The 21,720-nt window shown below is 44.0% G+C and overlaps 2 protein-coding genes across 2 annotated transcripts; both read right to left on the reverse strand.

Annotated features, from left to right (window-relative positions):
• Positions 1-574: 574 nt before the first annotated feature.
• On the reverse strand, positions 575-12,329 carry LOC105925892 (histone-lysine N-methyltransferase SMYD1). Its single transcript, XM_012861987.3, has 10 exons — positions 12,100-12,329; positions 5,544-5,720; positions 4,902-5,115; positions 4,696-4,826; positions 3,730-3,768; positions 3,417-3,603; positions 3,255-3,347; positions 2,728-2,891; positions 891-1,059; positions 575-817 (listed from the first exon to the last, which is right to left on the reverse strand). The coding sequence occupies exons 1-10, from the start codon at positions 12,225-12,227 to the stop codon at positions 692-694; spliced, it is 1,428 nt and encodes a 475-aa protein (XP_012717441.1). The 5' UTR covers positions 12,228-12,329; the 3' UTR covers positions 575-691.
• A 2,738-nt stretch (positions 12,330-15,067) lies between these two features.
• On the reverse strand, positions 15,068-20,444 carry spra (sepiapterin reductase a). Its single transcript, XM_012862103.3, has 3 exons — positions 20,028-20,444; positions 18,027-18,317; positions 15,068-15,402 (listed from the first exon to the last, which is right to left on the reverse strand). The coding sequence occupies exons 1-3, from the start codon at positions 20,341-20,343 to the stop codon at positions 15,212-15,214; spliced, it is 798 nt and encodes a 265-aa protein (XP_012717557.2). The 5' UTR covers positions 20,344-20,444; the 3' UTR covers positions 15,068-15,211.
• Between the last annotated feature and the right edge of the window lie 1,276 nt (positions 20,445-21,720).

The following is a 21,720-nucleotide window of genomic DNA, read 5'->3' on the forward strand; positions in this document are numbered from 1 at the left end:
AGATTCACTTTTGCAGCAATTTAGTTCTTTCTACACAACGTCGACTTAAGATTCATTGTTAATCTCATTTTTGGTCTTTTTTTGTAGCACAAAACGCGTTTATCCAGCAGGTGGTGTCATTTTATCAGGCTGGTCTCCAAATTCTTTCTGACCCCTCGCCTCATGATCTCTGACCCTCTAAAGGTGTCCTGTGGTATAAGTCAGCAGGATCGGGTTCTTAGAAAGTGGAGCATTCTTGGATCAGAAAGGTTCATCCTGAACATCTCACAGAAGCTTTAAAGATTTAAAGTCGGCGTCTTTAAATGCTGTTTGTGTTCCTCAACCTTTCTGGAAGATGTCTGGGATCGTTGTCCTCCAGGAGTAAATATCACCGTCAGGATTTACTGTTTTCAGGAAGGTTTGGGGTTCAACAATATTTATAAAAAGATGTCAACCCAACAATGACAGAATTAGCAGAACCCAACGGAACATGGAGAAGTGGGGCTGCTGGAACAGGAAACGGACCTGGAGCATCAGGTAAAGCTCATCCTGTTATTCTTAATAACTGTATATGAGCAATAAAAACAACCGTAGATGAAATCCAACACGAATGGCTCCATTTTATTGCAAATATTACTTAATAAGTTACTGTAGTTTAGTTTAAACACAGTAAACGTCCGTGGGTTTGTTGTCTGAAGCTAGCATCGGTGCTTCACTGCTTGCGGAGGAAGTCCTTGGTGTTTTCCTGGGCAGAGCTGCTGCTGGTCATCGGCTGGTTCTTCATGTCCAGAACCTGCTGCAGGGCCTTCAGCTCCACCTCAGTCTGTGACCGCATGGACTGGAAGAACAACGCAGTCAGATTAGACGTGTTACCCTGACAGAACCCAGCCATGTTCTCCAGGTGAACGTACCTCCAGGTCCTTGGTGATGGAGTGGTTCGGTCCATGAGTGACCATCATGATGCGATACGCCTCACAGATCATCTTATGGCCCGTCTCAACCTGCCCGGCGTGCCAGTGAGCGACCCCCGCCCTCATCAGGGCCAAGCCCAGCTGGGCGTTGTTGGGGTGGTACAGCTTCCTGTTTGGGGGCAGAACCGGGTCAGAACACAGTTAGACCTTCAGGAACGTCTCCTCACATCCTACAGACTTTAGATGGTTGATGCTCTGATCGCTTTAATAGGGAAGTTTCTGAAGAGACTGTTGGTGAAGACCCAAAAAATCATTTTATTTGTAGATTTAACTTTTTATTGGAATAAAAAAACCACATTTCTGGAAATATTGACAAATGGAGAAGTAAACCAGAAATCTCTGGGCTCGTCTTTACAAAGAATCCTCAGACTGAAAGCAGCTTAGTGACGTGATTTTAGTGAATATCAGAGAATTTCCAGAATTCTCAGATATTTTCTTAGAATTTTACCTCAGTGACATAAAAGTTATTCACAAAGCATCTCAGGCCTTCTGAGAGCTCATAAAGTCAAAAATGTTAGTGGGGGGTGGCTGCACTGCAAAAAGAGAACTAAAAATAAGTAAAATTTTCTTGAAATGAATGTATTTGTCCTTGATTTGAGCCGGTAAATAAGATTATTTTCCAATGGAATTAGTATTTTTACCCCTATAATAACATAATTAGATATACTTCACTTGAAATAATATGATGGTGATGAATTGTGCCTATTTTAAGTGCAAAAATCTTGTTCCATTGGCAAATAATCTTATTTACCTGCACAAATCAAGGAAAAATTATCTAATTTCAAGAAATAATTTCTTATTTTGAGTTCTATTTTTGCAGTGTGTTAGTGAGTCTGAAGCAGGAAGAGGGAGGAAACAGAGAGAGCTGATTGGCTGATCCATCTGAACAGTGGAGGAAATTAGTTTAGAAACTTCTACAACAATCAGAGAATTGTTAATATCTAGATGCGATGAGATAAACTTTATCGTCCCCATGGAGGGAAATTAATTGGCAGTGGCCAGACGGGTTAAAGGCGGCTCAACCTAACGTCATTTTATTTAACATTGAAGATAAATAACTAATCGGAAATATTTTGGATAATGATGAGTAAAAGTTGGAGAAATTTAAGAAGAATATACTGTATAAAAGAGGTGAGAAAATATTTTCTGTATTGCATATAGTCAGCAGCCTAAATGGTCATCTAGAAGTTCACCTGTTAGATCTCCTGGCTTTGATCGCTGCTTGAAGCGAAAAAGAGAAAAAGATGATCTGCAGCCATAAGTCCGCCTGTTTGCACCGTGATCTGGAGACAAATTTAAGTTTCAACACTCCTCCTCCTCCCAGAGAGACCAGACAGACGAGCTGCTGTTCTTTATTTTTTTTTTTTTTTATCTTTTTTTCTCCATTTCATGTCGGCGATTTAGCCAAAAACGACCTTTTTCTATCAGCGGGCGATCGCAGTAAAGTGTTGACAGGTGAGAGCGCTTTAATATCAAATAGACAAAAGTAGGAAACTGACTGGCGGGTAAATATACCAGTAACCAAATCAAAATGAGGATCTCAATAACGTATTCAAAACATTCTGATGCTGCGTGACAGTCAATAAATTTTGCTTTTTATTATCATGACACTAATTTCTCTCATTTGGTCACTAGAAGCGCGTTTATGGCTGTTTATTATTATCAACCAATCACAGCTCTTAGACAGCGCCACACCCAGCGATGGCGTCAGCCTCTGAAGCTCTGAGGACTCTGAGAACTTTGTGAACACGCGCTCTGATCTTCTCTGAGGACTCACGCGTATCCTGCCACCAGCTTCCGGGCGATCTCTGCCGCTTCAGAGAACTTCCTGAGGCAGGACAGAACCTCGGCGAGAGCGGAGAGCACCCGCAGCTTCAGCAGGTGGGTGTCGGCCAGGACCTCCTCCTGCTTCTCCAGACACTCCTGGCACAGCTTCACCACCTGGGAGGCGACAGGAGACCCTGAGACGGAGCCGCTTCACACACTGCAAAAATGTAACTAAAAATAAGTAATATTTTCTTAAAATTAGTGTATCTGTCCTTGATTTGAGCAGGTAAATAAGATGATCCGCCAATGGAATGAGACTTTTGCACTTAAAATAGGAACAATTCATCTCCATCATCTTATTTCAAGTGCAGGATGTCTAATTATCTTATTTTAGGGGTCAAAATACTCATTCCATTGGCAGATGATATTATTTACCTGCTCAAATCTAGGACTAAAACACAAATTTTAAGAACATTTTACTTATTTTAGATCCATTTTTGTAGTGCAGACGGACCACAGCGGAGGACGGAGGCTTACCTGGCCGTGATCTCCGTCTCCACGAGCTTTCTCCACCTTCTCCAGGGTCTCCTTACTGAAGGCGGTGACCTCTTTGACCGCATCGGCAGACGGCTGTGAGGAAACACCGGTGAGGCGAGGAAGACGGCGTCATGAAGAAGAAAGCCAGAACCTTTCTCTGACCTTTCCTTCTGCGGCTGCCGCCATCAGGTCGTCTCCGATGTGCCGGCTGCAGCGATCGCAGCTGCAGTCCAGGTGGAAACGCTCCTTCAGCTGCTTCTGGCGCTCAGACGACAGGTTCAGGAAGTCCACGTAGCTGACGGTCAGCTCCTCGCCCTCGGAGATCTTCCCCAGAGCTCGGAGCTCGATCCTGGGAGAGACGAGGGGAAGAGGAGCTGAGGACGCTTCGGATTCCCTGCCTGGATCTGGTTGCTGCGACCGAGTCGCTGGTGTGATTAAAGATTAAAGGCGGTTTCTGTGGGTCAGAGATTCGTACCTCAGCGGGGAGTGAAGAGTGGAGCTCACGGCCGATCGGCTGCAGGAGACAAACGGTCAAATGTTACGTTATTTCTTTCACAGACCATCAGCTGATTCAGACCTCACTAAACAGAGCATTTAATCGTCTTTCTTCATCTCACAAGCTTCAGCAGATCCTCCTCCACCACATGACCATCTCCTCCATGGACTCACCCTAACCTGAGCTGTCCCTCTGATGGACTCATCCTGTCCATGTTGGTCCTTTTCCAAAGGAAGTCTAACTACCTTCAGCTCCACAGCTATTAACTGAAAGGTTAATATTGTGATTCAGAGATTAAAAACGTTTCCATCCTGTCCCATAGAAAATTTACCGCTTCAACCAAACAGAATCAATAAAATAGAAACTAATACAAATAATAAGTAAGACGGATATTGTAGTGACTACATACTGATGCTGCCACGCGTTGTGTTGAGCAGCGAGACGTTTATCCTGCTTCCTGTTCTTAACGCAGATCACAGAGTCGTCTGCAAACAGTTTGACTTTTTAACTACAAAGATCGGCCTCAGCCCCTCCGCCAACCTGTTCGTCTTTATTAGAGACAGGAAGTGGCTCAGCGCTGCTATCTGTCACTCTACATCACCACTTCTCACTGTCCTACATGTCCTTTTCCATAAATATGAAAGGTTACGAAGAAGATAATGTTTTATTTATATAAGGGTGGTGTAGGCTTTGTTGCTTTTGACACATTAGATGTAGTAGGAGTTGGACAAAATTGGCTTTTTACATTATAAAGTTGCTGTTATCTAGATCCAAAAGTCACAGAGTGACTCCTGAGCTTCTTTAAAGTTCTCAAATCAAACTTCACATCTGGAGGGCTTCCTTTGCTAGAAGACAACCTGCTGCTACTCTCTTTAACCTCCAGAGATCAGCGGTTTTTAAACATCTAACAGCTTCCACACCATGAAGAGAAGAGGAATCACCTACTTTCCGTGGTTGAGGGTGACGGTGCAGTTGGGCCAGCAGTCGTGGTTAACGAGGCTCAGGTTGGGGAAAAGTCCCAAACCAACAGACTGCAGACCTCTTTGATCGGGCAGCGTCAGTCCGTTGGATTTAATCTGCAGAGAGACACAGAGGTCAGAGAACCCAGCAGAACCCGAGCAGAGCTTCAGGTGTGAAGAGGTTTAACTAACCAGGCCAAAGATGTGTCTGATGTATTCAGCAGGATGCTGCTTGGTTCCACAGGACCAGTATCTCAGGAAGCTCTGCACGTCCAGCTCCAGTTTCTTCAGCTCATCTTCAGGCAGAGCTTCCAGGTGGTCCTGCAGCTGATCCACCGGCACCAGCTGGCTGTCTGAGGCCAAACCCTGGTCTTTGTTCCTGCGCCACAGCAGCCGAGCTGCCAGGCTGGAGGCACATGTGGCTGGATCAGTTCACCAGAACAATGTTCTGATCAGTAACATCTAAGTGTGCTAAACTCCCAAATAAAGCCGACAAAGTGGAGTAAGTCGCCATTTTCAGCTGCTTCATGTTGCAGAAGCAGCAGGAATCTATTAAACGTACCAAGTTGATGAATCAGTCAGCATCTTATCGGACTTACTAAACCAAATGTGCACAACCTTTAAGATGCAGCACAGGGTGTGCATGCTGTTGGGTTTAAATATTGCTTTTCTGGTAGAAGATGATCAACCATCTTAGATACCAGACTGACCAATTCTAACATTTTGTTACCCAATAAACCCTAAAATCCAAACATGCTGCAAACCAAACATCCTTTATATGTAATCAGGATGCACCCAGCAGCCTCTGCTTCCTCTCCCTGCTGGTCTTCTTACCGGACGTTGTCGTTGGGGGCCGTGCCCGACCTCCTGATGGCTGCACACTCCTGCCTGTGATCCTCCCAGCCGGCCGTCTGGCAGGTCCGGTCGCAGTAGTGGGCGAACCGGCACTGAGCGCATCGGTGCAGATTGGCCTGACGACGGAAACAGCTGTGGCACACCTGGAAGGCCAAGCTGGGAGAGAAAACAGCCACATGTATGAACGCAATGTGTGTGTGTATATTATATATATATATATATATATATATATATATATATATATATATATATATATATATATATATATATATATATATATATATATATATGAAGTGTGAAGTGACCAAGAAGCTGCCAGTCAGCTTTTACAAGTTGTACGAAGGGTATGTAATCCTTTACATTTAACTTTTATTATTTCTGTTTGTAGCATTTTGATATTATCCATTATTTAGTTTCATGTCAGTAGCCATTTGGCCTTGATCAGTCTGCCGGCTGCATATGACGCGCTCACTAAAGGCCCATTCATACCCTAAGTTTGGCCTGCACGTCCGTATTTCTGTCCGTACGTTCTATCCGTTGACTCCTTCATACCTCCGTCCGTTGAGGTGCGCAATAACCAATATTTCCTCTAGGTGGCAGTGCTAAGCGCCAATGATTCGTCACTGATCAAACACGGCGACAATCCAATACGTGATTTTGTTGTATTTGCTCCGTAAGTAAACTTTTTGTTTGTCCCTGTGCCCCGGACACGACACATCATATGTGTGGGTAGTTGCGGACAAGCTCCGCAAGTCGTTCCTCGAATCCCGCCATTGTTTAAAGCCCAGAATTATAACCTTCTTTGTGATTTTGTTGACATTTTGTACTACAAACTCAATAGCGCCCCCACCGTTTCCGGTAGTATTGCTCCGTATTGATCCGTTTCGTCCGTAAGCGTAAGCTCCCAATTTTCGTGTCAAAGTACGGACGAAATCGACGGTTAGAACGTATGAAACACTCCACACGTATCCGTATCCGTCTTTTACGTGAGGTATGAATGGGCCTTAAGGCGGTGAACAGACAGATCTGGAAGGTGGAGGAGCAGAGCTGAAAGCTGGCTGTGCTGGTACGCAGACTGGCTTCATCGGTTGAACTCAAGGGAGATGGGATAAAATCTGGAAGTGTAACGCGGAAAAGCCCAACAATTTGAAAAAATGGATTTACCATTTGGAGCCAGCAAAAGACTTAAAGCCGATAGCAAGGTCAGTGCAGCTTGTCTCATAACAAATAACATATTTGTTTTAAACCCTCCCCATCTAATCACTCCTGGTTGTTATGGCGTAGAGCTCAGAACTCTCCCCCCGCTGCCTCCTCCCCCGCTGACATCTGCAGATGCTTTTTCTGAACTGTTGGCCGGCTGATGACATCAAGGACAATGGCCTCTGGAGAGTGTTCATGGAAATATAAACACTTTCACCCAAACAGACACACCTCTCTGCAGCTTCTGTACTGTTACCCACCCATTATCCTATTGAGACGGTGTCTTTCCCACGGCCAAAACTTAACAGATCAAAAACTGATCTAAAAGGAACAAATCATAAAAACCTAATAAAAATCAATATGGTTCACCTTGAACCTAAAAATAAAATAATAAAATGTGGTCTATTAAATATAAGGTCTCTCCCTCCAAAGACTTTGTTAGTTAATGAATTAATTTCTGATAATCAGATTGATTTGTTTTGTCTCACAGAAACCTGGCTACAAGAGGACTACGTTAGTATAAATGAGTCAACCCCCTCCAGTTATTCAAATTTCCACATTCCCAGATCTGTGGGAAGAGCAGGAGGAGTGGCAACTATCTTTCAGTCTGATTTATTAATTAGTCCCAGGCCAACTAATAATTACAGTTCTTTTGAACATTTAACCCTCAGTTTCCCTCATCCAAACTGCAAAGCAATAAAACCTCTTCTGTTTGTTGTTTTGTATCGTCCACCAGGCCCTTACACTCAGTTTTTGGATGAGTTGTCAGATTTCTTATCTGATTTGGTGTTAAATACTGATAAGGTTATTATAGTGGGTGATTTTAACATCCATGTTGACACTGAATGTGATAACCTTAGTGTAGCCTTTAAAACTATCCTAGATTCAATTGGTTTTGTTCAAAATGTGCATAAACCGACGCACTCTTGGCTCCATACTTTAGACCTTGTGCTGACATATGGCATTGATTGTGAAGAATTAACAGTATTCTCTCACAACCCTGTCCTGTCTGATCATTTTTTAATAACATTTGAGTTTAATCTAACTGAATTCTCCACCCCCAAAAGAGGGTTCCATTATAGTAGATTTTTATCGGATAATGCTGTATCAAAACTTAAAGAGTCTGTCCCCTTCTTAATATCCTCAGTATTGCAGAAATGCCCTGTAGATGGCAGCATTGCTGTTTCTTCCCATTCACAAATCGATACCTTTGCTAACAATGTGACTTCCTCATTGCGTTCTGCATTAGACAATGTAGCTCCCTTGAAAAAGAAGGTGATTATTCACAGGAAGCTGGCTCCTTGGTTTAATTCAGAGCTGCGTTCCTTGAAGCGCAATGTTAGGAAATTGGAGAGAAAATGGCGCTCTACACACCAAGAGGAATCCTACTTAATCTGGAGGGACAGACTATTGTTGTATAACAAGACCCTCCGCAGAGTTAGAGCAGCATATTTTTCATCATTAATTGAAGAGAATAAAAATAATCCTAGATTTCTCTTTAGTACAGTTGCCAAACTTACCCAGAGCCACAGCTCTGTTGATCCATCCATTCCCTTAGCTCTCAGTAGTAATGATTTTATGGGATTCTTCATAAATAAAATTGATGCCATTAAAAATAAAATAATTGGCATCCTCCCAAACATGATTACCTCGTCCTCAGTAAGTGAGGCAGCATTGGAGGAATCTTTAGAATCTGCGCAATGTTTGAACTGTTTAGAAGCAGTAGAGCTTTCTGAGCTATCTAAAATTTTAGCTTCATCTAAACCTTCTACCTGTATGTTAGACCCAATCCCAACCAAGTTGTTTAAGGACATATTCCCTTTGATCAGTGGCACTATTTTAGACATGATTAATCTATCCTTAGTAAATGGATATGTACCACAGGTTTTGAAAGTAGCTGTTATTAAACCTTTACTTAAGAAACCTTCTCTTGATCAAGATGAGTTAGTAAATTACAGACCTATATCTAATCTTCTTTTCTTATCTAAAATTCTTGAGAAAGTAGTTGCTAATCAACTTTGTGAACATTTACAAAGTAATGACCTACTTGAGGAGTTTCAGTCAGGCTTCAGAGCTCATCATAGCACTGAAACAGCTCTGGTGAAGGTCACTAATGATATTCTCATGGCCTCAGATAATGGACTTGTGTCTATACTTGTCCTGTTAGATCTCAGTGCTGCGTTTGATACAGTTGATCACAATATTCTCCTACAAAGACTTGAACATACTGTAGGGATTAAGGGGAAAGCATTAGGCTGGTTTAAATCTTATCTGTCAGACAGATTCCAATTTGTTCATGTTAATAATAAATCTTCCTCAAACTCTAGGGTCACCTGTGGAGTACCACAGGGTTCAGTCCTTGGACCAATTCTCTTTACTATATATATGCTTCCGATAGGCAAAATTATCAGACAGCATGGGATTAATTTCCACTGTTATGCTGATGATACTCAGTTATATTTATCCATAAATCCTGATGAATCCAATCAATTACTTTGACTGCAGTCATGTCTTGATGACATCAAAAGCTGGATGACTTTAAATTTCCTGCATCTAAATTCTGACAAGACCGAAGTTTTAATCTTTGGGCCAGAGTCCTCAAAAAATAAACTTCTTAACCAATCACTTAATCTGGGTGGCATTAAACTGGCCTCTGGTAATAAAGTAAAAAATCTTGGTGTTATTTTTGACCAAGACATGTCATTTAAATCCCATATTAAACAGGTTTCCAGAGTTTCCTTTTTTCACCTCCGGAATATCGCCAAAATTAGAAACATTCTGTCCAGGAGTGATGCTGAAAAACTGGTCCATGCATTTGTTACTTCAAGGCTGGACTATTGTAATTCTTTACTATCAGGAAGTCCACAAAATGCAGTTCAAAGCCTTCAGCTGATCCAAAATGCTGCAGCAAGAGTTCTGATGAAAATCAACAAGAGGGATCATATTTCTCCAATTTTAGCTTCCCTTCATTGGCTTCCTGTTAAATCAAGAATAGAATTTAAAATTCTTCTTCTAACGTATAAAGCCCTTCATAATCAAGCTCCATCATATATCAGAGTTCTGATTACCCCGTATGTTCCTAACAGAGCACTTCGCTCTCAGACTGCAGGTCTGCTGGTGGTTCCTAGAGTCTCTAAAAGTAGAATGGGAGGCAGATCCTTTAGCTATCAGGCTCCTCTCCTGTGGAACCAACTCCCAGTTTTGGTCCGTGAGGCAGACACCCTGTCTACTTTTAAGACTAGGCTTAAAACTTTTCTTTTTGACAAAAATTATAACTAGTGACTCATGTTACTCTCAGCTACCTTTATAGTTTTACTGCTATAGGCTTAGGTTACTGGAGTATATCAGGATCTAATTTTCTCACTATATTGAGTTCTACTGTTCTTCAATTATGCATTATGTGTTGTCATTTCTGCTTTAACTTTCTGTTCTCTCTCTTTTCTCTTCATAGTAGGTACACCTGGTCTGGCGTTCTGTTAACTGTGACATCATCCAGAGAAGACGGCTCACCCGCTACTACCATCTAATGTAGAACAGATTACTAGATCAATGTGTGCTTCTGTGCTTTTTGTCTCTCTTGTTGTGTCTCTGTTCTGTCTTCTGTAACCCCAGTCGGTCGAGGCAGATGACCGTTCATACTGAGCCCGGTTCTGCCGGAGGTTTTTTTTCCCGTTAATGGGTGGTTTTTCTTCCCACTGTCGCTTCATGCTTGCTCAGTATGAGGGATTGCAGCAAAGCCATGTACAATGCAGACGACTCTCCCTGTAGCTCTACGGTTCCCCAGGAGTGAATGCTGCTTGTCGGGACTTTGATGCAATCAACTGGTTTCCTTATATAGGACATTTTTGACCAATCTGTATAATCTGACCCAATCTGTATAATATGATTGAACTTGACTTTGTAAAGTGCCTTGAGATGACATGTTTCATGATTTGGCGCTATATAAATAAAATTGAATTGAATTGAATTGACATAACTGATGCTCATATAAACTGATGAACTTACATGCAACTAGTCTCAAATGTTTACCTTCTGCTACATGTGTTTCGTCTTATTTGTGCTTTTTGTGCAAAAGGTTTTTGATATCTCACACTGTATCCTGTTATAGGATAAAGTATGAGTTATGTTTGTTTCCCTCTCACCTTTGTTTTTTGTGGCCTCTATCTTTTCACAGAGTAATGGCAGCACTATCTTGGCAGCAAGGCCGCAGTAAATCGTCTCCCCCTGAAATGTTTGTGATGTTTGTGTTTGTTATGGCGATTGTACTGAAACAACAATTTCCCTCTGGGATTATTAAAGTATTTCTGATTCTGAACTCCATTGCTTAGAACGTCATCTGTGACTCTCAGACTGCCATTAAATGCATTTTACTCATTTAAATACACAATCTTTGCAGATCACCTGCAGCAGACCACTGATTGCACACAAATGTTTGTTTTTTTGGTATTTTTTGCCCATGCAACTTAGCGCTCCTTATCTGTAATCTCTGAAGGTCACTGCAGCTGATCCATTAATATTAGTATTATTTGTATCAGTAGACTGTTGGTGAAGGTCTGTTTAGTTCCAAAGATCACGGTGACCTTTGATAAGCCAGCAGTTAATATTAAACCAGCAGAATTTACACAAAGCAGCAGCAGGAATGCTTCATGGACTTCAGCTGCTTTCTCTGCTCCGTTTTGTTCAGCCTTTGTGTTCAGCTCCTATTTCTGGTACCGTTCCACTTCGTTACACAGAACCTCAGGTCTTTACGCATGTGGATAACTTGGGTTATTCCCGACATTAAGTGTGAATTTCACACCAATAGAAATAAATTTAGCGAGAAAAACACTGTTTATTGTTTCAGTTATTGTCATTTGTTACATGATTAATCATGATTTATCAATTACAGCAGCTCAAATCAATTAGTTAAGGTACTCAGTTTATATATAATAAATCCTAATGAAAGGCCTCAGAGAAACAGTCAACGGGTTTTAACTCTGATTCCCAAAGAAAACGTCTCTCAGCGTGAAGAACGGCGTTTTTAACTCCTGAAACTAAAACTCTTTGTTTTTAGATACTTTATTAAACCAGAAACGTCTTTTTTCTGCCGTTTATTCAGAGTTTTCTGGCCAAACTGGCCTCCTGTCAGAGATGTGCTGAGTCTGACCCTGCATACCTCCAGACTGCAGAACACCGGGTCAAGTTCATGTTACTGCCGTCATGGGAAGTCCAGAGAACAGGAACCAGAACCCAGAACCAGAAAAGGCCGATAACTCCGCAGCACATCTCTAAATGAGAGCTAAATACAGCAGGAAGTCTCCTTCCTGAAGGTGGCATCCATCCAGGTGAAGCTTACCTGTTGAAGACCACGGCAGCGTAGCTGGGCTCGGCCAACAGAACCTCTCCGGTGATGATCTCCCTCCTGGCCCTCAGGCCTCGACCTTTCTGCCCAGCATCAAACAGCTCCATGTTCCCAGCGGTCATCGTGTCCAGAACCGATGAGATGCAGGTGGACCAACCTGACGGAGGCTCAGCGTCTCTCCTTGGACCGACCCTCACTCGGAGCAAAAATAACCCCCCCCCCCCCCCCCCCCCTCTGGAGCTCCGACAGGAAGCTGCTTAGGTAAGAGGAAGCCTGGGATGTCACGCAGGGCATCGGACCCTTGTTTGGGTCGGTTCCCCTCGGTGGTATTTTGGTCCCAGGCAGCTGTGGCCGTCCATCAGAGACACATGACAGCAATCGGATCGGCTCAGCTACGCCGTCGGCCCGTCTTCTTTTTCACCTTCCTCAGAGCAGACTGGTACCAGAACCTCCCCATCAGAAACCAGTAATCTGCCATTTGGACCCGAACCGGACCGATTGTTTCAGGTAAAATCAGACCTGAGCAGATGTTTAACCAGAATTAAAGACTTTATGGAAGAAGCTCGGCCCAGATGTCACAGAACACGACGTCACTAATCATCTCTCCTTCCTCTCCCTGACCTTTGACCCTCCCCATGACCCCATAGGACATGACCTCACCACCACCGCCACCGCTGCAGGTACCAGAGTTACTTCACAGCATCACACAGTTGGCTTCAAACATCCTGGAAACCCTTTAAATTAAAACATCCTAACCACCTGAGCCGGGCCACCAGCAGAACCGGCTTCAGAACCGGCTTCCTTTAGCTGCTTGTGATACTTTCAGTCATGATCCACCGGATTTATTAACTCTAAAACAGGTTTTATACACAATAAAAAGAAAAACGCAGAATAATTTCCACTTATTTATTTCTATGATGCTGGAACATAATAAGCTTATAAAACAGATTCTGTAACAGGACCAGCAGGACAATATAAAAACAGATTACTGAGCAGCATGCATATAAAAATATCTAAATTAATATAAAGGAATGCTTGTATCGGACACTGAAACTCTCTAATTAAAGCTCTCAGACGTCTAATGAAGGCACGTTCAACAGAACCTCATCCAAGTTCAGGCCAGAACCTCTGAGGTCTCCAGGATTTATCTCGTTTAAAGGAACGTCTTCACTGATTTCACCATGCCCACCTGACAGGAAGAGACCCAGAGTCACAGAAAGTGACCCAGAGCACAGAAAGTGACCCAGAGTCACAGAAAGTGACCCAGAGACACAGGAAGAGACCCAGAGTCACAGAAAGTGACCCAGAGACACAGGAAATGACCCAGAGTCACAGGAAGTGACCCAGAGTCACAGGAAGTGACCCAGAGACACATGAAGTGACCCACAGTCACAGGAAGTGACACAGAGACACAGGAAATGACCCGGAGTCACAGGAAGTGACCCAGAGACACAGGAAATGACCCAGAGACACAGGAAATGACCCAGAGACACAGGAAGTGACCCAGAGACACAGGAAGTGACCCAGAGACACAGGAAGTGACCCAGAGTCACAGGAAATGACCCAGAGACACAGGAAATGACCCAGAGACACAGGAAATGGCCCAGAGACACAGGAAGTGACCCAGAGACACAGGAAATGACCCAGAGTCACAGGAAGTGACCCAGACACACAGAAAGTGACCCAGAGACACAGGAAGTGACCCAGAGACACAGAAAGTGACCCAGACACACAGAAAGTGACCCAGAGACACAGAAAGTGACCCAGACACACAGAAAGTGACCCAGACACACAGGAAATGACCCAGAGACACAGGAAATGACCCAGAGACACATGAAGTGACCCAGAGTCACAGGAAATGACCCAGAGTCACAGGAAGTGACCCCGAGTCACAAAAAGTGACCCAGAGACACAGAAAGTGACCCAGACACACAGGAAATGACCCAGAGACACAGGAAGTGACCCAGAGACACAGGAAGTGACCCAGAGACACAGGAAATGACCCAGAGTCACAAAAAGTGACCCAGAGACACAGAAAGTGACCCAGAGACACAGAAAGTGACCCAGAGTCACAGGAAGTGACCCGGAGTCAAGATGCTGACAGACAGAAACTCTGGACCAGCCTTCGATGCTCCAGCCTGTTTGGGCCGAAACCAAACAGGACCGCAGTGTCACAGTAAAGGTTCCGAAGGCCCGGCCCAACGCAGAGGAGGAGAACGTGCAGAGCTCTGTGCTGCAGAACATTCTGCTGGGTCCGGACCCTGTTGATGATTAACCGGGTTCCTGTTTGACCCGGACGCTGTCCACCACAAAGTCTCCTCATCCCGACTCCAGTGCAGCTTCTAACAGACTCGTTCAGGTCCGGATGTCCCAGAACCAGAGAACAGAACCTGGAAGGTTGGTCAGGTTTCTCAGTCTGGTCCTTTCAGTGATCCAATAAACCCGAAAGCTTTTAAAGACTTTTCTGCAGCTGTAAGGAAGTTCTTCAGGTCCAGATTCTGGATCCCTACTCAACAAACAGAACCTGGTTCCAGGTTTTGTTCTAATATGATTGTTTGATTCATCATCTGATCACAGGAACCAGATTATCATCAGAACTGAAGGAGAATTTATCAGGTGGACCTTAAAGTACTTGTTTCCACCTCCAGAACCAGTAGAGACTCATTCTCAGCCCGGTTTGGACCCGTCCAGCAGCAGCACCACTGCAGCCAGGTGGGACACCCCCCCCCCCCCCCCCGGTTCCTGGACCAGGAAGGGACGGATCAGCGAGGGTTTGATGGGTTGAAAGCCCGGTACTTGTAACATGATTGGAATAAGGATCTCATTCAGGGGCTCAACGGTTCTGGACTTGGAACAGAAGAACCAGCGAACATCTTTAAGGACAGACGTGATCAACCAGCGTTTACTGGTCTGCCAGAAACCAGCTCTGCAGGTCCTACATGAAGAACTTTTCAGTCATCCAGAGGAGCTGCAGCTAATCTGCAGGCGGTACCATTTCCATAGCGACTAGATTAAAAGAGATAAATCGAGTAAAAGTCAAATACAACATCAATGCTACAATTACAACGACTCAGAGCTGAGAGGCTGAAGTTCTGGTCTTCTGAGTCTACACGTCGAAGACGTCAACGTGGTCTCCTGACGTGAACTTGTCGTCCAGCAGAACCTTCATCAGCCGGGCTGAAGACATCTCACAGGTGAGCAGCTGACCCTGAGCAAACATGCTGGAAAACGTCTTCTTGATGCTCAGGTCGGCCGTTTTGGATCGGGCCTCCAGCTGCATCTCCGTGTCCAGAGGTCCTGGTTCAACAGACAAACAGGGACGGATTAAAGCGGTTTCAAAGGTCCAAATGACCTCCACCGGTCCTGCAGTCCAGGCTGCAACACACTCCAGAACAAGTGGGCCCAGATATTAAAGGTCCAATAGCCAGATCTGTGAAGGACTCTGAGAAGCACCGATGTTCAGAGGAGCTAACCAATTTTGTGAATCCACCATTTTTATTTCTCGGAGCGGTTTTGTAGTTCAAGCTGAAGAACGCTGAAGCTGCGAGTGGATCAGTGAAAATGTTTGGTTGCTGGCTCTTTTACTCAATATTCATTTCATCAGCAAACTACAAAAATGGCCGAACAGGGTGGGATGGAATGCTCTGCAATCTGGAGGGGGGCGCGTTATGAAGTGCCTTCTTTGCATTTGAATCACAGGTGTCCACTAGTTTTACTCTTCTTGGTAAAAATAATAGTTTGCAGTTTATGTTTGGAAAGTGAAATAATCCCAAGGGTGTGAATACCGTATTTATCGAACTATAAATCGCATTTATTTAGAAATTTATTTCACACAATCCAAGACTAAAAACTGACATTTAATCTGGTAAAACAATTTATTAAACTGCACAGCTGGATCAACAACCAGCAGAATAAACTGTAACATACCTGGGAGGATGAATGGGGTAAATTAGCATAAAAAGACACCAACTCCAACCGAGAAAGTTCTTGTTGGAGCAGCTAATTACACAGAGTGTAAAGGTGCTACGTGCTAAGCTAACACGGATGTTTCAGCGCAACATAAAGCTCCCTTTCATTAGCAAAGTTGTAAACCGCCGGGACGACAGAGCTATAAGCTAGCGCTAACTGCTATTAGCTTCATGAACAGCCGTTTCGCTCTGTTTCAGACCCAGAGCGCCCTCTAGCGGCTATTAGACGGTAATGTTTACTACTTGCTTCATCTTGGTCAGTATGATTTAACCATTTAAATTTGATATACAAGTCCCATCTGACTAAAAGTCGCAGGATTGACCAAACTGTGAAAAAGTGTGACTAATAGTCTGATAAATACGGTACTTTTGTCTGGTTCTGTGGACTGAGGGAGCAGGGTTCCTGCACAGACCTCTCAACATTTATCAAAAGTTAAGAGTGAGATTATGCTCATTTTGGGGCGGGGCTTGTTTGGGGGCGGGGCTAACTGGTCCCTGGAAGAGCCGGTGGATTCTTAACTCCATCTCATTTTTATCCCACCAGACATTGAAGTAGACATGTATTACTTTTGTTAAGAAGACAAAAAGACGTGTTAATACTTTATTGTTCAGTTAGTGGATTAAAACATAAAAAAATTGTTCAAATAATACTGAATAAAATTAAGTAGTTTTAAGTTATTGACCGAATTATTACACTGTTACACATTCATCTATGGGTTGTTTATCATTGTAGATCTATAACCTGATTGGTGAATCAGGCTGAGTTTCATCAAGCCTGTACGGCATATGGCATATCTGACAGTTTCCCCTCAGCAGCAACACTAAAGCACACAGAGGTTCCCGCTGCGTCTTTACGCACGATCCAGCTGCTGATGTCTCCCTCTGTTCAGCTCAATGCACTTCTAGACTGTTACAGTTTATAACATTCTCATCACCTTTCACAGCGACAGGTTTCTCAGTCAGTCGCCGCTCTGACCAGACAAATCTGTATTTGTCTGGTCAGTGCGCTCTGGGCGGTGAGGTGGGCGGACTTTACCCCCGTTGTTGCGCTGCGTGCGACGGATAAACAGTGGGGAAAATGCATAAATAAAGACTGTAAAGGGCTCCTATAAAGGGAACAGAGGTACTGACAGGTCTGAGATGAAGCCCCTGATGTTACAAGTTCTTTAAAATGACCCTTAAAAGTGCGCACCTGAATTAAAGCGCGAGGCAGCACGCCCACCGAAGCGCCACTGATTCTATGTTGTTAAAAATAAAATAGCATGAAATACAGCTACTAACTCTCCTATTGACTTTAACTGGCACACGTTGCTACTGATGTGAGGGAATTAAACGTAGTGATTCACGTTTTGAATGGTGAGAAAAGCAACTGGGTCCGAGGGAAAGGAGGGGGGAGAGGAGCAAGCGCTGAGGCACAGAAATACGGTGCATGTAGTTAAAAAATGCAGAATTAATAAAAACGAAACTTATAAACAGACTAAGTGGCGTTTTAAACTGCATCTGGTTAGCAGAACTGTTTTTATGATCCAGAGTGCAGCCATGACTGGTTCTGAATGAAGGCAATATCTGGCAGCAGCTCTTCCCCCATCCCCCACCTCCTCCCCTCCTGCGTACGCGGTACAGGACCGTACCGGCTTACTTTCACCACTGGTTAAGACTAAAATTATTCATAACTCTGCTGCTCTGTTAACACAAACTGCAGCAGGAATTACTGATGGCCACAAGCCGAAACATCTCAGCAGAAGGCGGAGCTTTGTCGTCAGCAGCCCAGACGGGCTTTGTGATTTTTATGCGTGAGAAATGCCATGTTTGCGTGTGAGCGTGTGAAGTCAGTGAAAAATCTTATTCCACTGGCAGATAATTTAAACTTGCTGCTGGAATCAAGGACAAATACACTCATGTTACTTAGTTAGTTGCTTTTGGCGGTGAGGTGCGGGAGGATGCGGGTCCTACCTGGCGAATAGCTGAGCACCCTCAGGTCCGGCTCCTCCTCGGCCAGAACCTTGAACATCATGTCCCGCGCAGCCTTGCCGGTGCAGTAGAGCCCCCAGGAGCGGAAAGGCTGCAGGGCGCAGAGCGAGGAGACGTTGATGACGGAGCGCCGCAGCCCGGCGTGCTGCGGGAAGGCCTGCAGCACCCTGGCGGTGAGACACAGGGCGGAGCTGACGTTCAGGGACAGGTAGGAGTCCACCTGGGCCATGTCGCTCAGGTCCTTCACGTACTTGGAGACGTCGCCCAGAGACGCTGCAGGAAGGAGAGAAGGTCAGACCCTGAAACCAGCTACAGGCCGTCACACCAGCACCCTCCGCACCGGGCTAAAGGGCGTTCTGATCCAGAAGGACCCATCAGAGGCTACAAACCCGCCCGGTCCGGTTGAAACAGAACACCTGAGGGTCATGTTCATAGACATAATATCTGTAGACGCCTCGTGGGGCAGGTTCTGCCTGCTGCGGATGTGTCAGAGCCTCCGCCATGTTGAATGTGGCGAAGCTGCTGTTAGACTCAGTCACTAAACAGTATAAGAGGGACTTTAATCTCAAAATATACTTTATATTCGTAATATTTTTATTTTTGTAATATTACGAGTTTATTTTTCTATGGCTTTATTCTCCTGACTTTATACTCGTAAAGAATAAAAATAATTTTAAATAATCTAACCTGGCCCTATTACTCCAGGACTAAGATAGTTCTGCAAACTGTGACTATTCCGGAAATGTTCCCCTTAATTCTCATAATACGACGTTTTTCTCATAATATTACCAACTTTGTGTTTTTTAACTTTATTCCCCTATGACTTTTTTTCTCATATTAGTAATTGTATCTCTTTAATAATCCCCCAAAACGTCTGTTCCTAATCTGGATCTATACCAGATCTTAAAAGGTTCACATGTGACACGGTTTTATGAAATAATGAAGACCACAATGTTTAGATTTAACCAACTGATTTTATAATCATAACACACACACATACACATACACACACACACATATTATATATACATATATGGTGTGTGTGTTCTGGTTTTAACGCCCTATTGGGGACGTCACTCTGTTTACACAGTCACGTCATGGGGACACAAATGATGATTTAAAATGTAGTCCCCACACCCCACGGAAACCTGTGTGTGTGTGTGTGTGTGTGTGTGTGTGTGTGTGTGTGTGTGTGTGTGTGTGTGTGTGTGTGTGTGTGTGTGTGTGTACACACACACACCTATAATCTGGACATATAGTCATGTATATAAGCACACACCTATTTATTTATAATATTTCAAAATCTATATTTGCACATCTATATCTAAAAACATTGATCAATAGCTCTCTGTTGTCTCAATTACTACCAATTAATCTCTCTATATTTTTTTTATATATAAGCTCCATCTATATATTTCTACCTAAATAAAACATACATACAGGGAACATAGGCATTAACTACTTTCTGCCACGTCCAATATGGCGGAGACGTTGACGTGCCAACCTGCGCCAAACGAGGTGTCTACGTATATGATGTCTGTGGTCATGTTTATGGTCCGTTTGTTTTTCTACTAAACCAAGCAGCGGTTCCGGTCTTCTCGGGGTTCTCCAGCAACAAGAACCTCCCTGTTCTGCAGGAGCAGAGACATCTATGCTTTCACTCAGAGTGGCAGGAACCAGAACCAGAACCAGAACCCCTCCTCCTCCGCCAGAACCCACGTTACAGAATAACCCTTTAAAGTCCTGTTTATCCGTGATTTCTAACCAGGACATTTTATTTATTTAATAGATTTTATTTATTAACTGATCTATGAAATTAACCTGGAACCTTCATGTTAATTTATTTCTGTCTATAAATCTTTTTTTTTTATCCGTCATGTTCATGTCTTCCTGGAATCTGTCAACCTTTGGACTTCCATGGTTCTGATCCCTCCGCAGGCTGCAGACCCTACAGAACCGGAACCAGCTTACAGAACCTCTCACCCGCGTTGTTGATCAGCATGACGTGGTCCATGTCCTCACAGAAGGCTTCTCTGCAGGTTCTCATGATGTTCTCCAGGCTCTCCGCCTTCCCCACGTCCGCCACCACCACCTCCACCTTCAGCCCGGCTCTGCCCGCCTCCGACTCGGTCAGCTCCGCCTGCAGGGTCCGCAGGTCGGGCCCGGAGCGGGCCACCAGAACCAGCGCCGAGCCCGGCTGGACCAACCGGGACACGTTCTGGGCCAGGGCCCGTCCGAAGCCTCTGGAGGCCCCGGTGATGATGCACAGCGCCCGGCCCAGATCTGCAGCAGGAGACATGATGAGGCTGACGGAGCTCCGCGATCTGCGTGGAGTGGAGTGGAGTGGGCCGTGAAATCCTGCAGCAGCTCTTCTTCTTCTTCTGCTGGGAGCTGCTCCTGATGCTCCTGCTGCCTGTCGCCATCTCCTGGTTTTATAGCTCAGCAGCTGAAGATCTGAGTTACATCAGAGGCCCATGAGTCTGCAGATGTGGTCCATGTTTTATTTGGTGTTATGGAGCCCCGGAAGTGCTATTATTATATTATGTTATTGATTATAACATGTCTTGATGACATGAAAAGCTGGATGACTTTAAATTTCCTGCATTTAAATTCTGACAAGACAGAAGTTTTAATCTTTGGACCAGAGTCCTCAAAAAATAAACTTCTTAACCAATCACTTAATCTGGATGGCATTAACCTGGCCTCTGGTAATAAAGTTAAAAATCTTGGTGTTATTTTTGACCAAGACATGTCATTTAAATCCCATATTAAACAGGTTTCCAGAGTTTCCTTTTTTCACCTCAGGAATATCGCCAAAATTAGAAACATTCTGTCCAGGAGTGATGCTGAAAAACTAGTCCATGCATTTGTTACTTCAAGGCTGGACTATTGTAATTCTTTACTATCAGGAAGTCCACAAAATGCAGTTCAAAGCCTTCAGCTGATCCAAAATGCTGCAGCAAGAGTTCTGATGAAAATCAACCAGAGGGATCATATTTCTTCTATTTTAGCTTCCCTTCATTGGCTTCCTGTTAAATCAAGAATAGAATTTAAAATTCTCCTTCTAACGTATAAAGCCCTTAATAATGAAGCTCCATCATATATCAGAGCTCTGATTACCCCGTATGTTCCTAACAGAGCACTTCGCTCTCAGACTGCAGGTCTGCTGGTGGTTCCTAGAGTCTCTAAAAGTAGAATGGGAGGCAGATCCTTTAGCTATCAGGCTCCTCTCCTGTGGAACCAACTCCCAGTTTTGGTCCGTGAGGCAGACACCCCGTCTACTTTTAAGACTAATCTTAAAACTTTCCTTTTTGACAAAGCTTCTAGTCAGAGTGGCTCATGTTACCCTGAGCTATCTCTATAGTTATGCTGCTATAGGCTTAGGCTGCTGGAGGACATCAGGGTCTATTTCTCTCACTCTGCTGAGTTCTCCTACTGCTCTCCAATCTGCATTGTTTGTTGTTATTTCAGCTTTTAACTTTTTATTCTCTGTCATTTTTCTCTTCATAGAAGGTACACCTGGTCTGGTGTTCTGTTAACTGTGACATCATCAGGGGAGGCAGATCATCCTCTATTACCATCTAACATAGAAAGTACTCCTGGGTCAATGTGAGCTTCTGAGCTTTCTGTGTCTCTGCTCTGTCTTCTCTACCATAGAAAGTACTCCTGGGTCAAT

This window comes from Fundulus heteroclitus, chromosome 8, assembly GCF_011125445.2.
Source record: "Fundulus heteroclitus isolate FHET01 chromosome 8, MU-UCD_Fhet_4.1, whole genome shotgun sequence".
In the NCBI taxonomy this organism is placed as follows: Eukaryota; Metazoa; Chordata; class Actinopteri; order Cyprinodontiformes; family Fundulidae; genus Fundulus; species Fundulus heteroclitus.

Bases quoted from the DNA above. Each gene is read 5' to 3' on its own strand.
- LOC105925892 (XM_012861987.3), bottom strand. From the start codon at position 12,227: ATGACCGCTGGGAACATGGAGCTGTTTGATGCTGGGCAGAAAGGTCGA. The intron at 5,721-12,099 runs GTAAGCTTCACC...TTTCTCTCCCAG, and splicing joins GCTGCCGTGGTCTTCAACAG to CTTGGCCTTCCAGGTGTGCC. The intron at 2,892-3,254 runs GTAAGCCTCCGT...GTCGCCTCCCAG, and splicing joins GAGACGGAGATCACGGCCAG to GTGGTGAAGCTGTGCCAGGA.
- spra (XM_012862103.3), bottom strand. From the start codon at position 20,343: ATGTCTCCTGCTGCAGATCTGGGCCGGGCGCTGTGCATCATCACCGGG. The intron at 18,318-20,027 runs GTGAGAGGTTCT...TCCTTCCTGCAG, and splicing joins CATGCTGATCAACAACGCGG to CGTCTCTGGGCGACGTCTCC. The intron at 15,403-18,026 runs GTAGGACCCGCA...CTGTTGAACCAG, and splicing joins GGTGCTCAGCTATTCGCCAG to GACCTCTGGACACGGAGATG.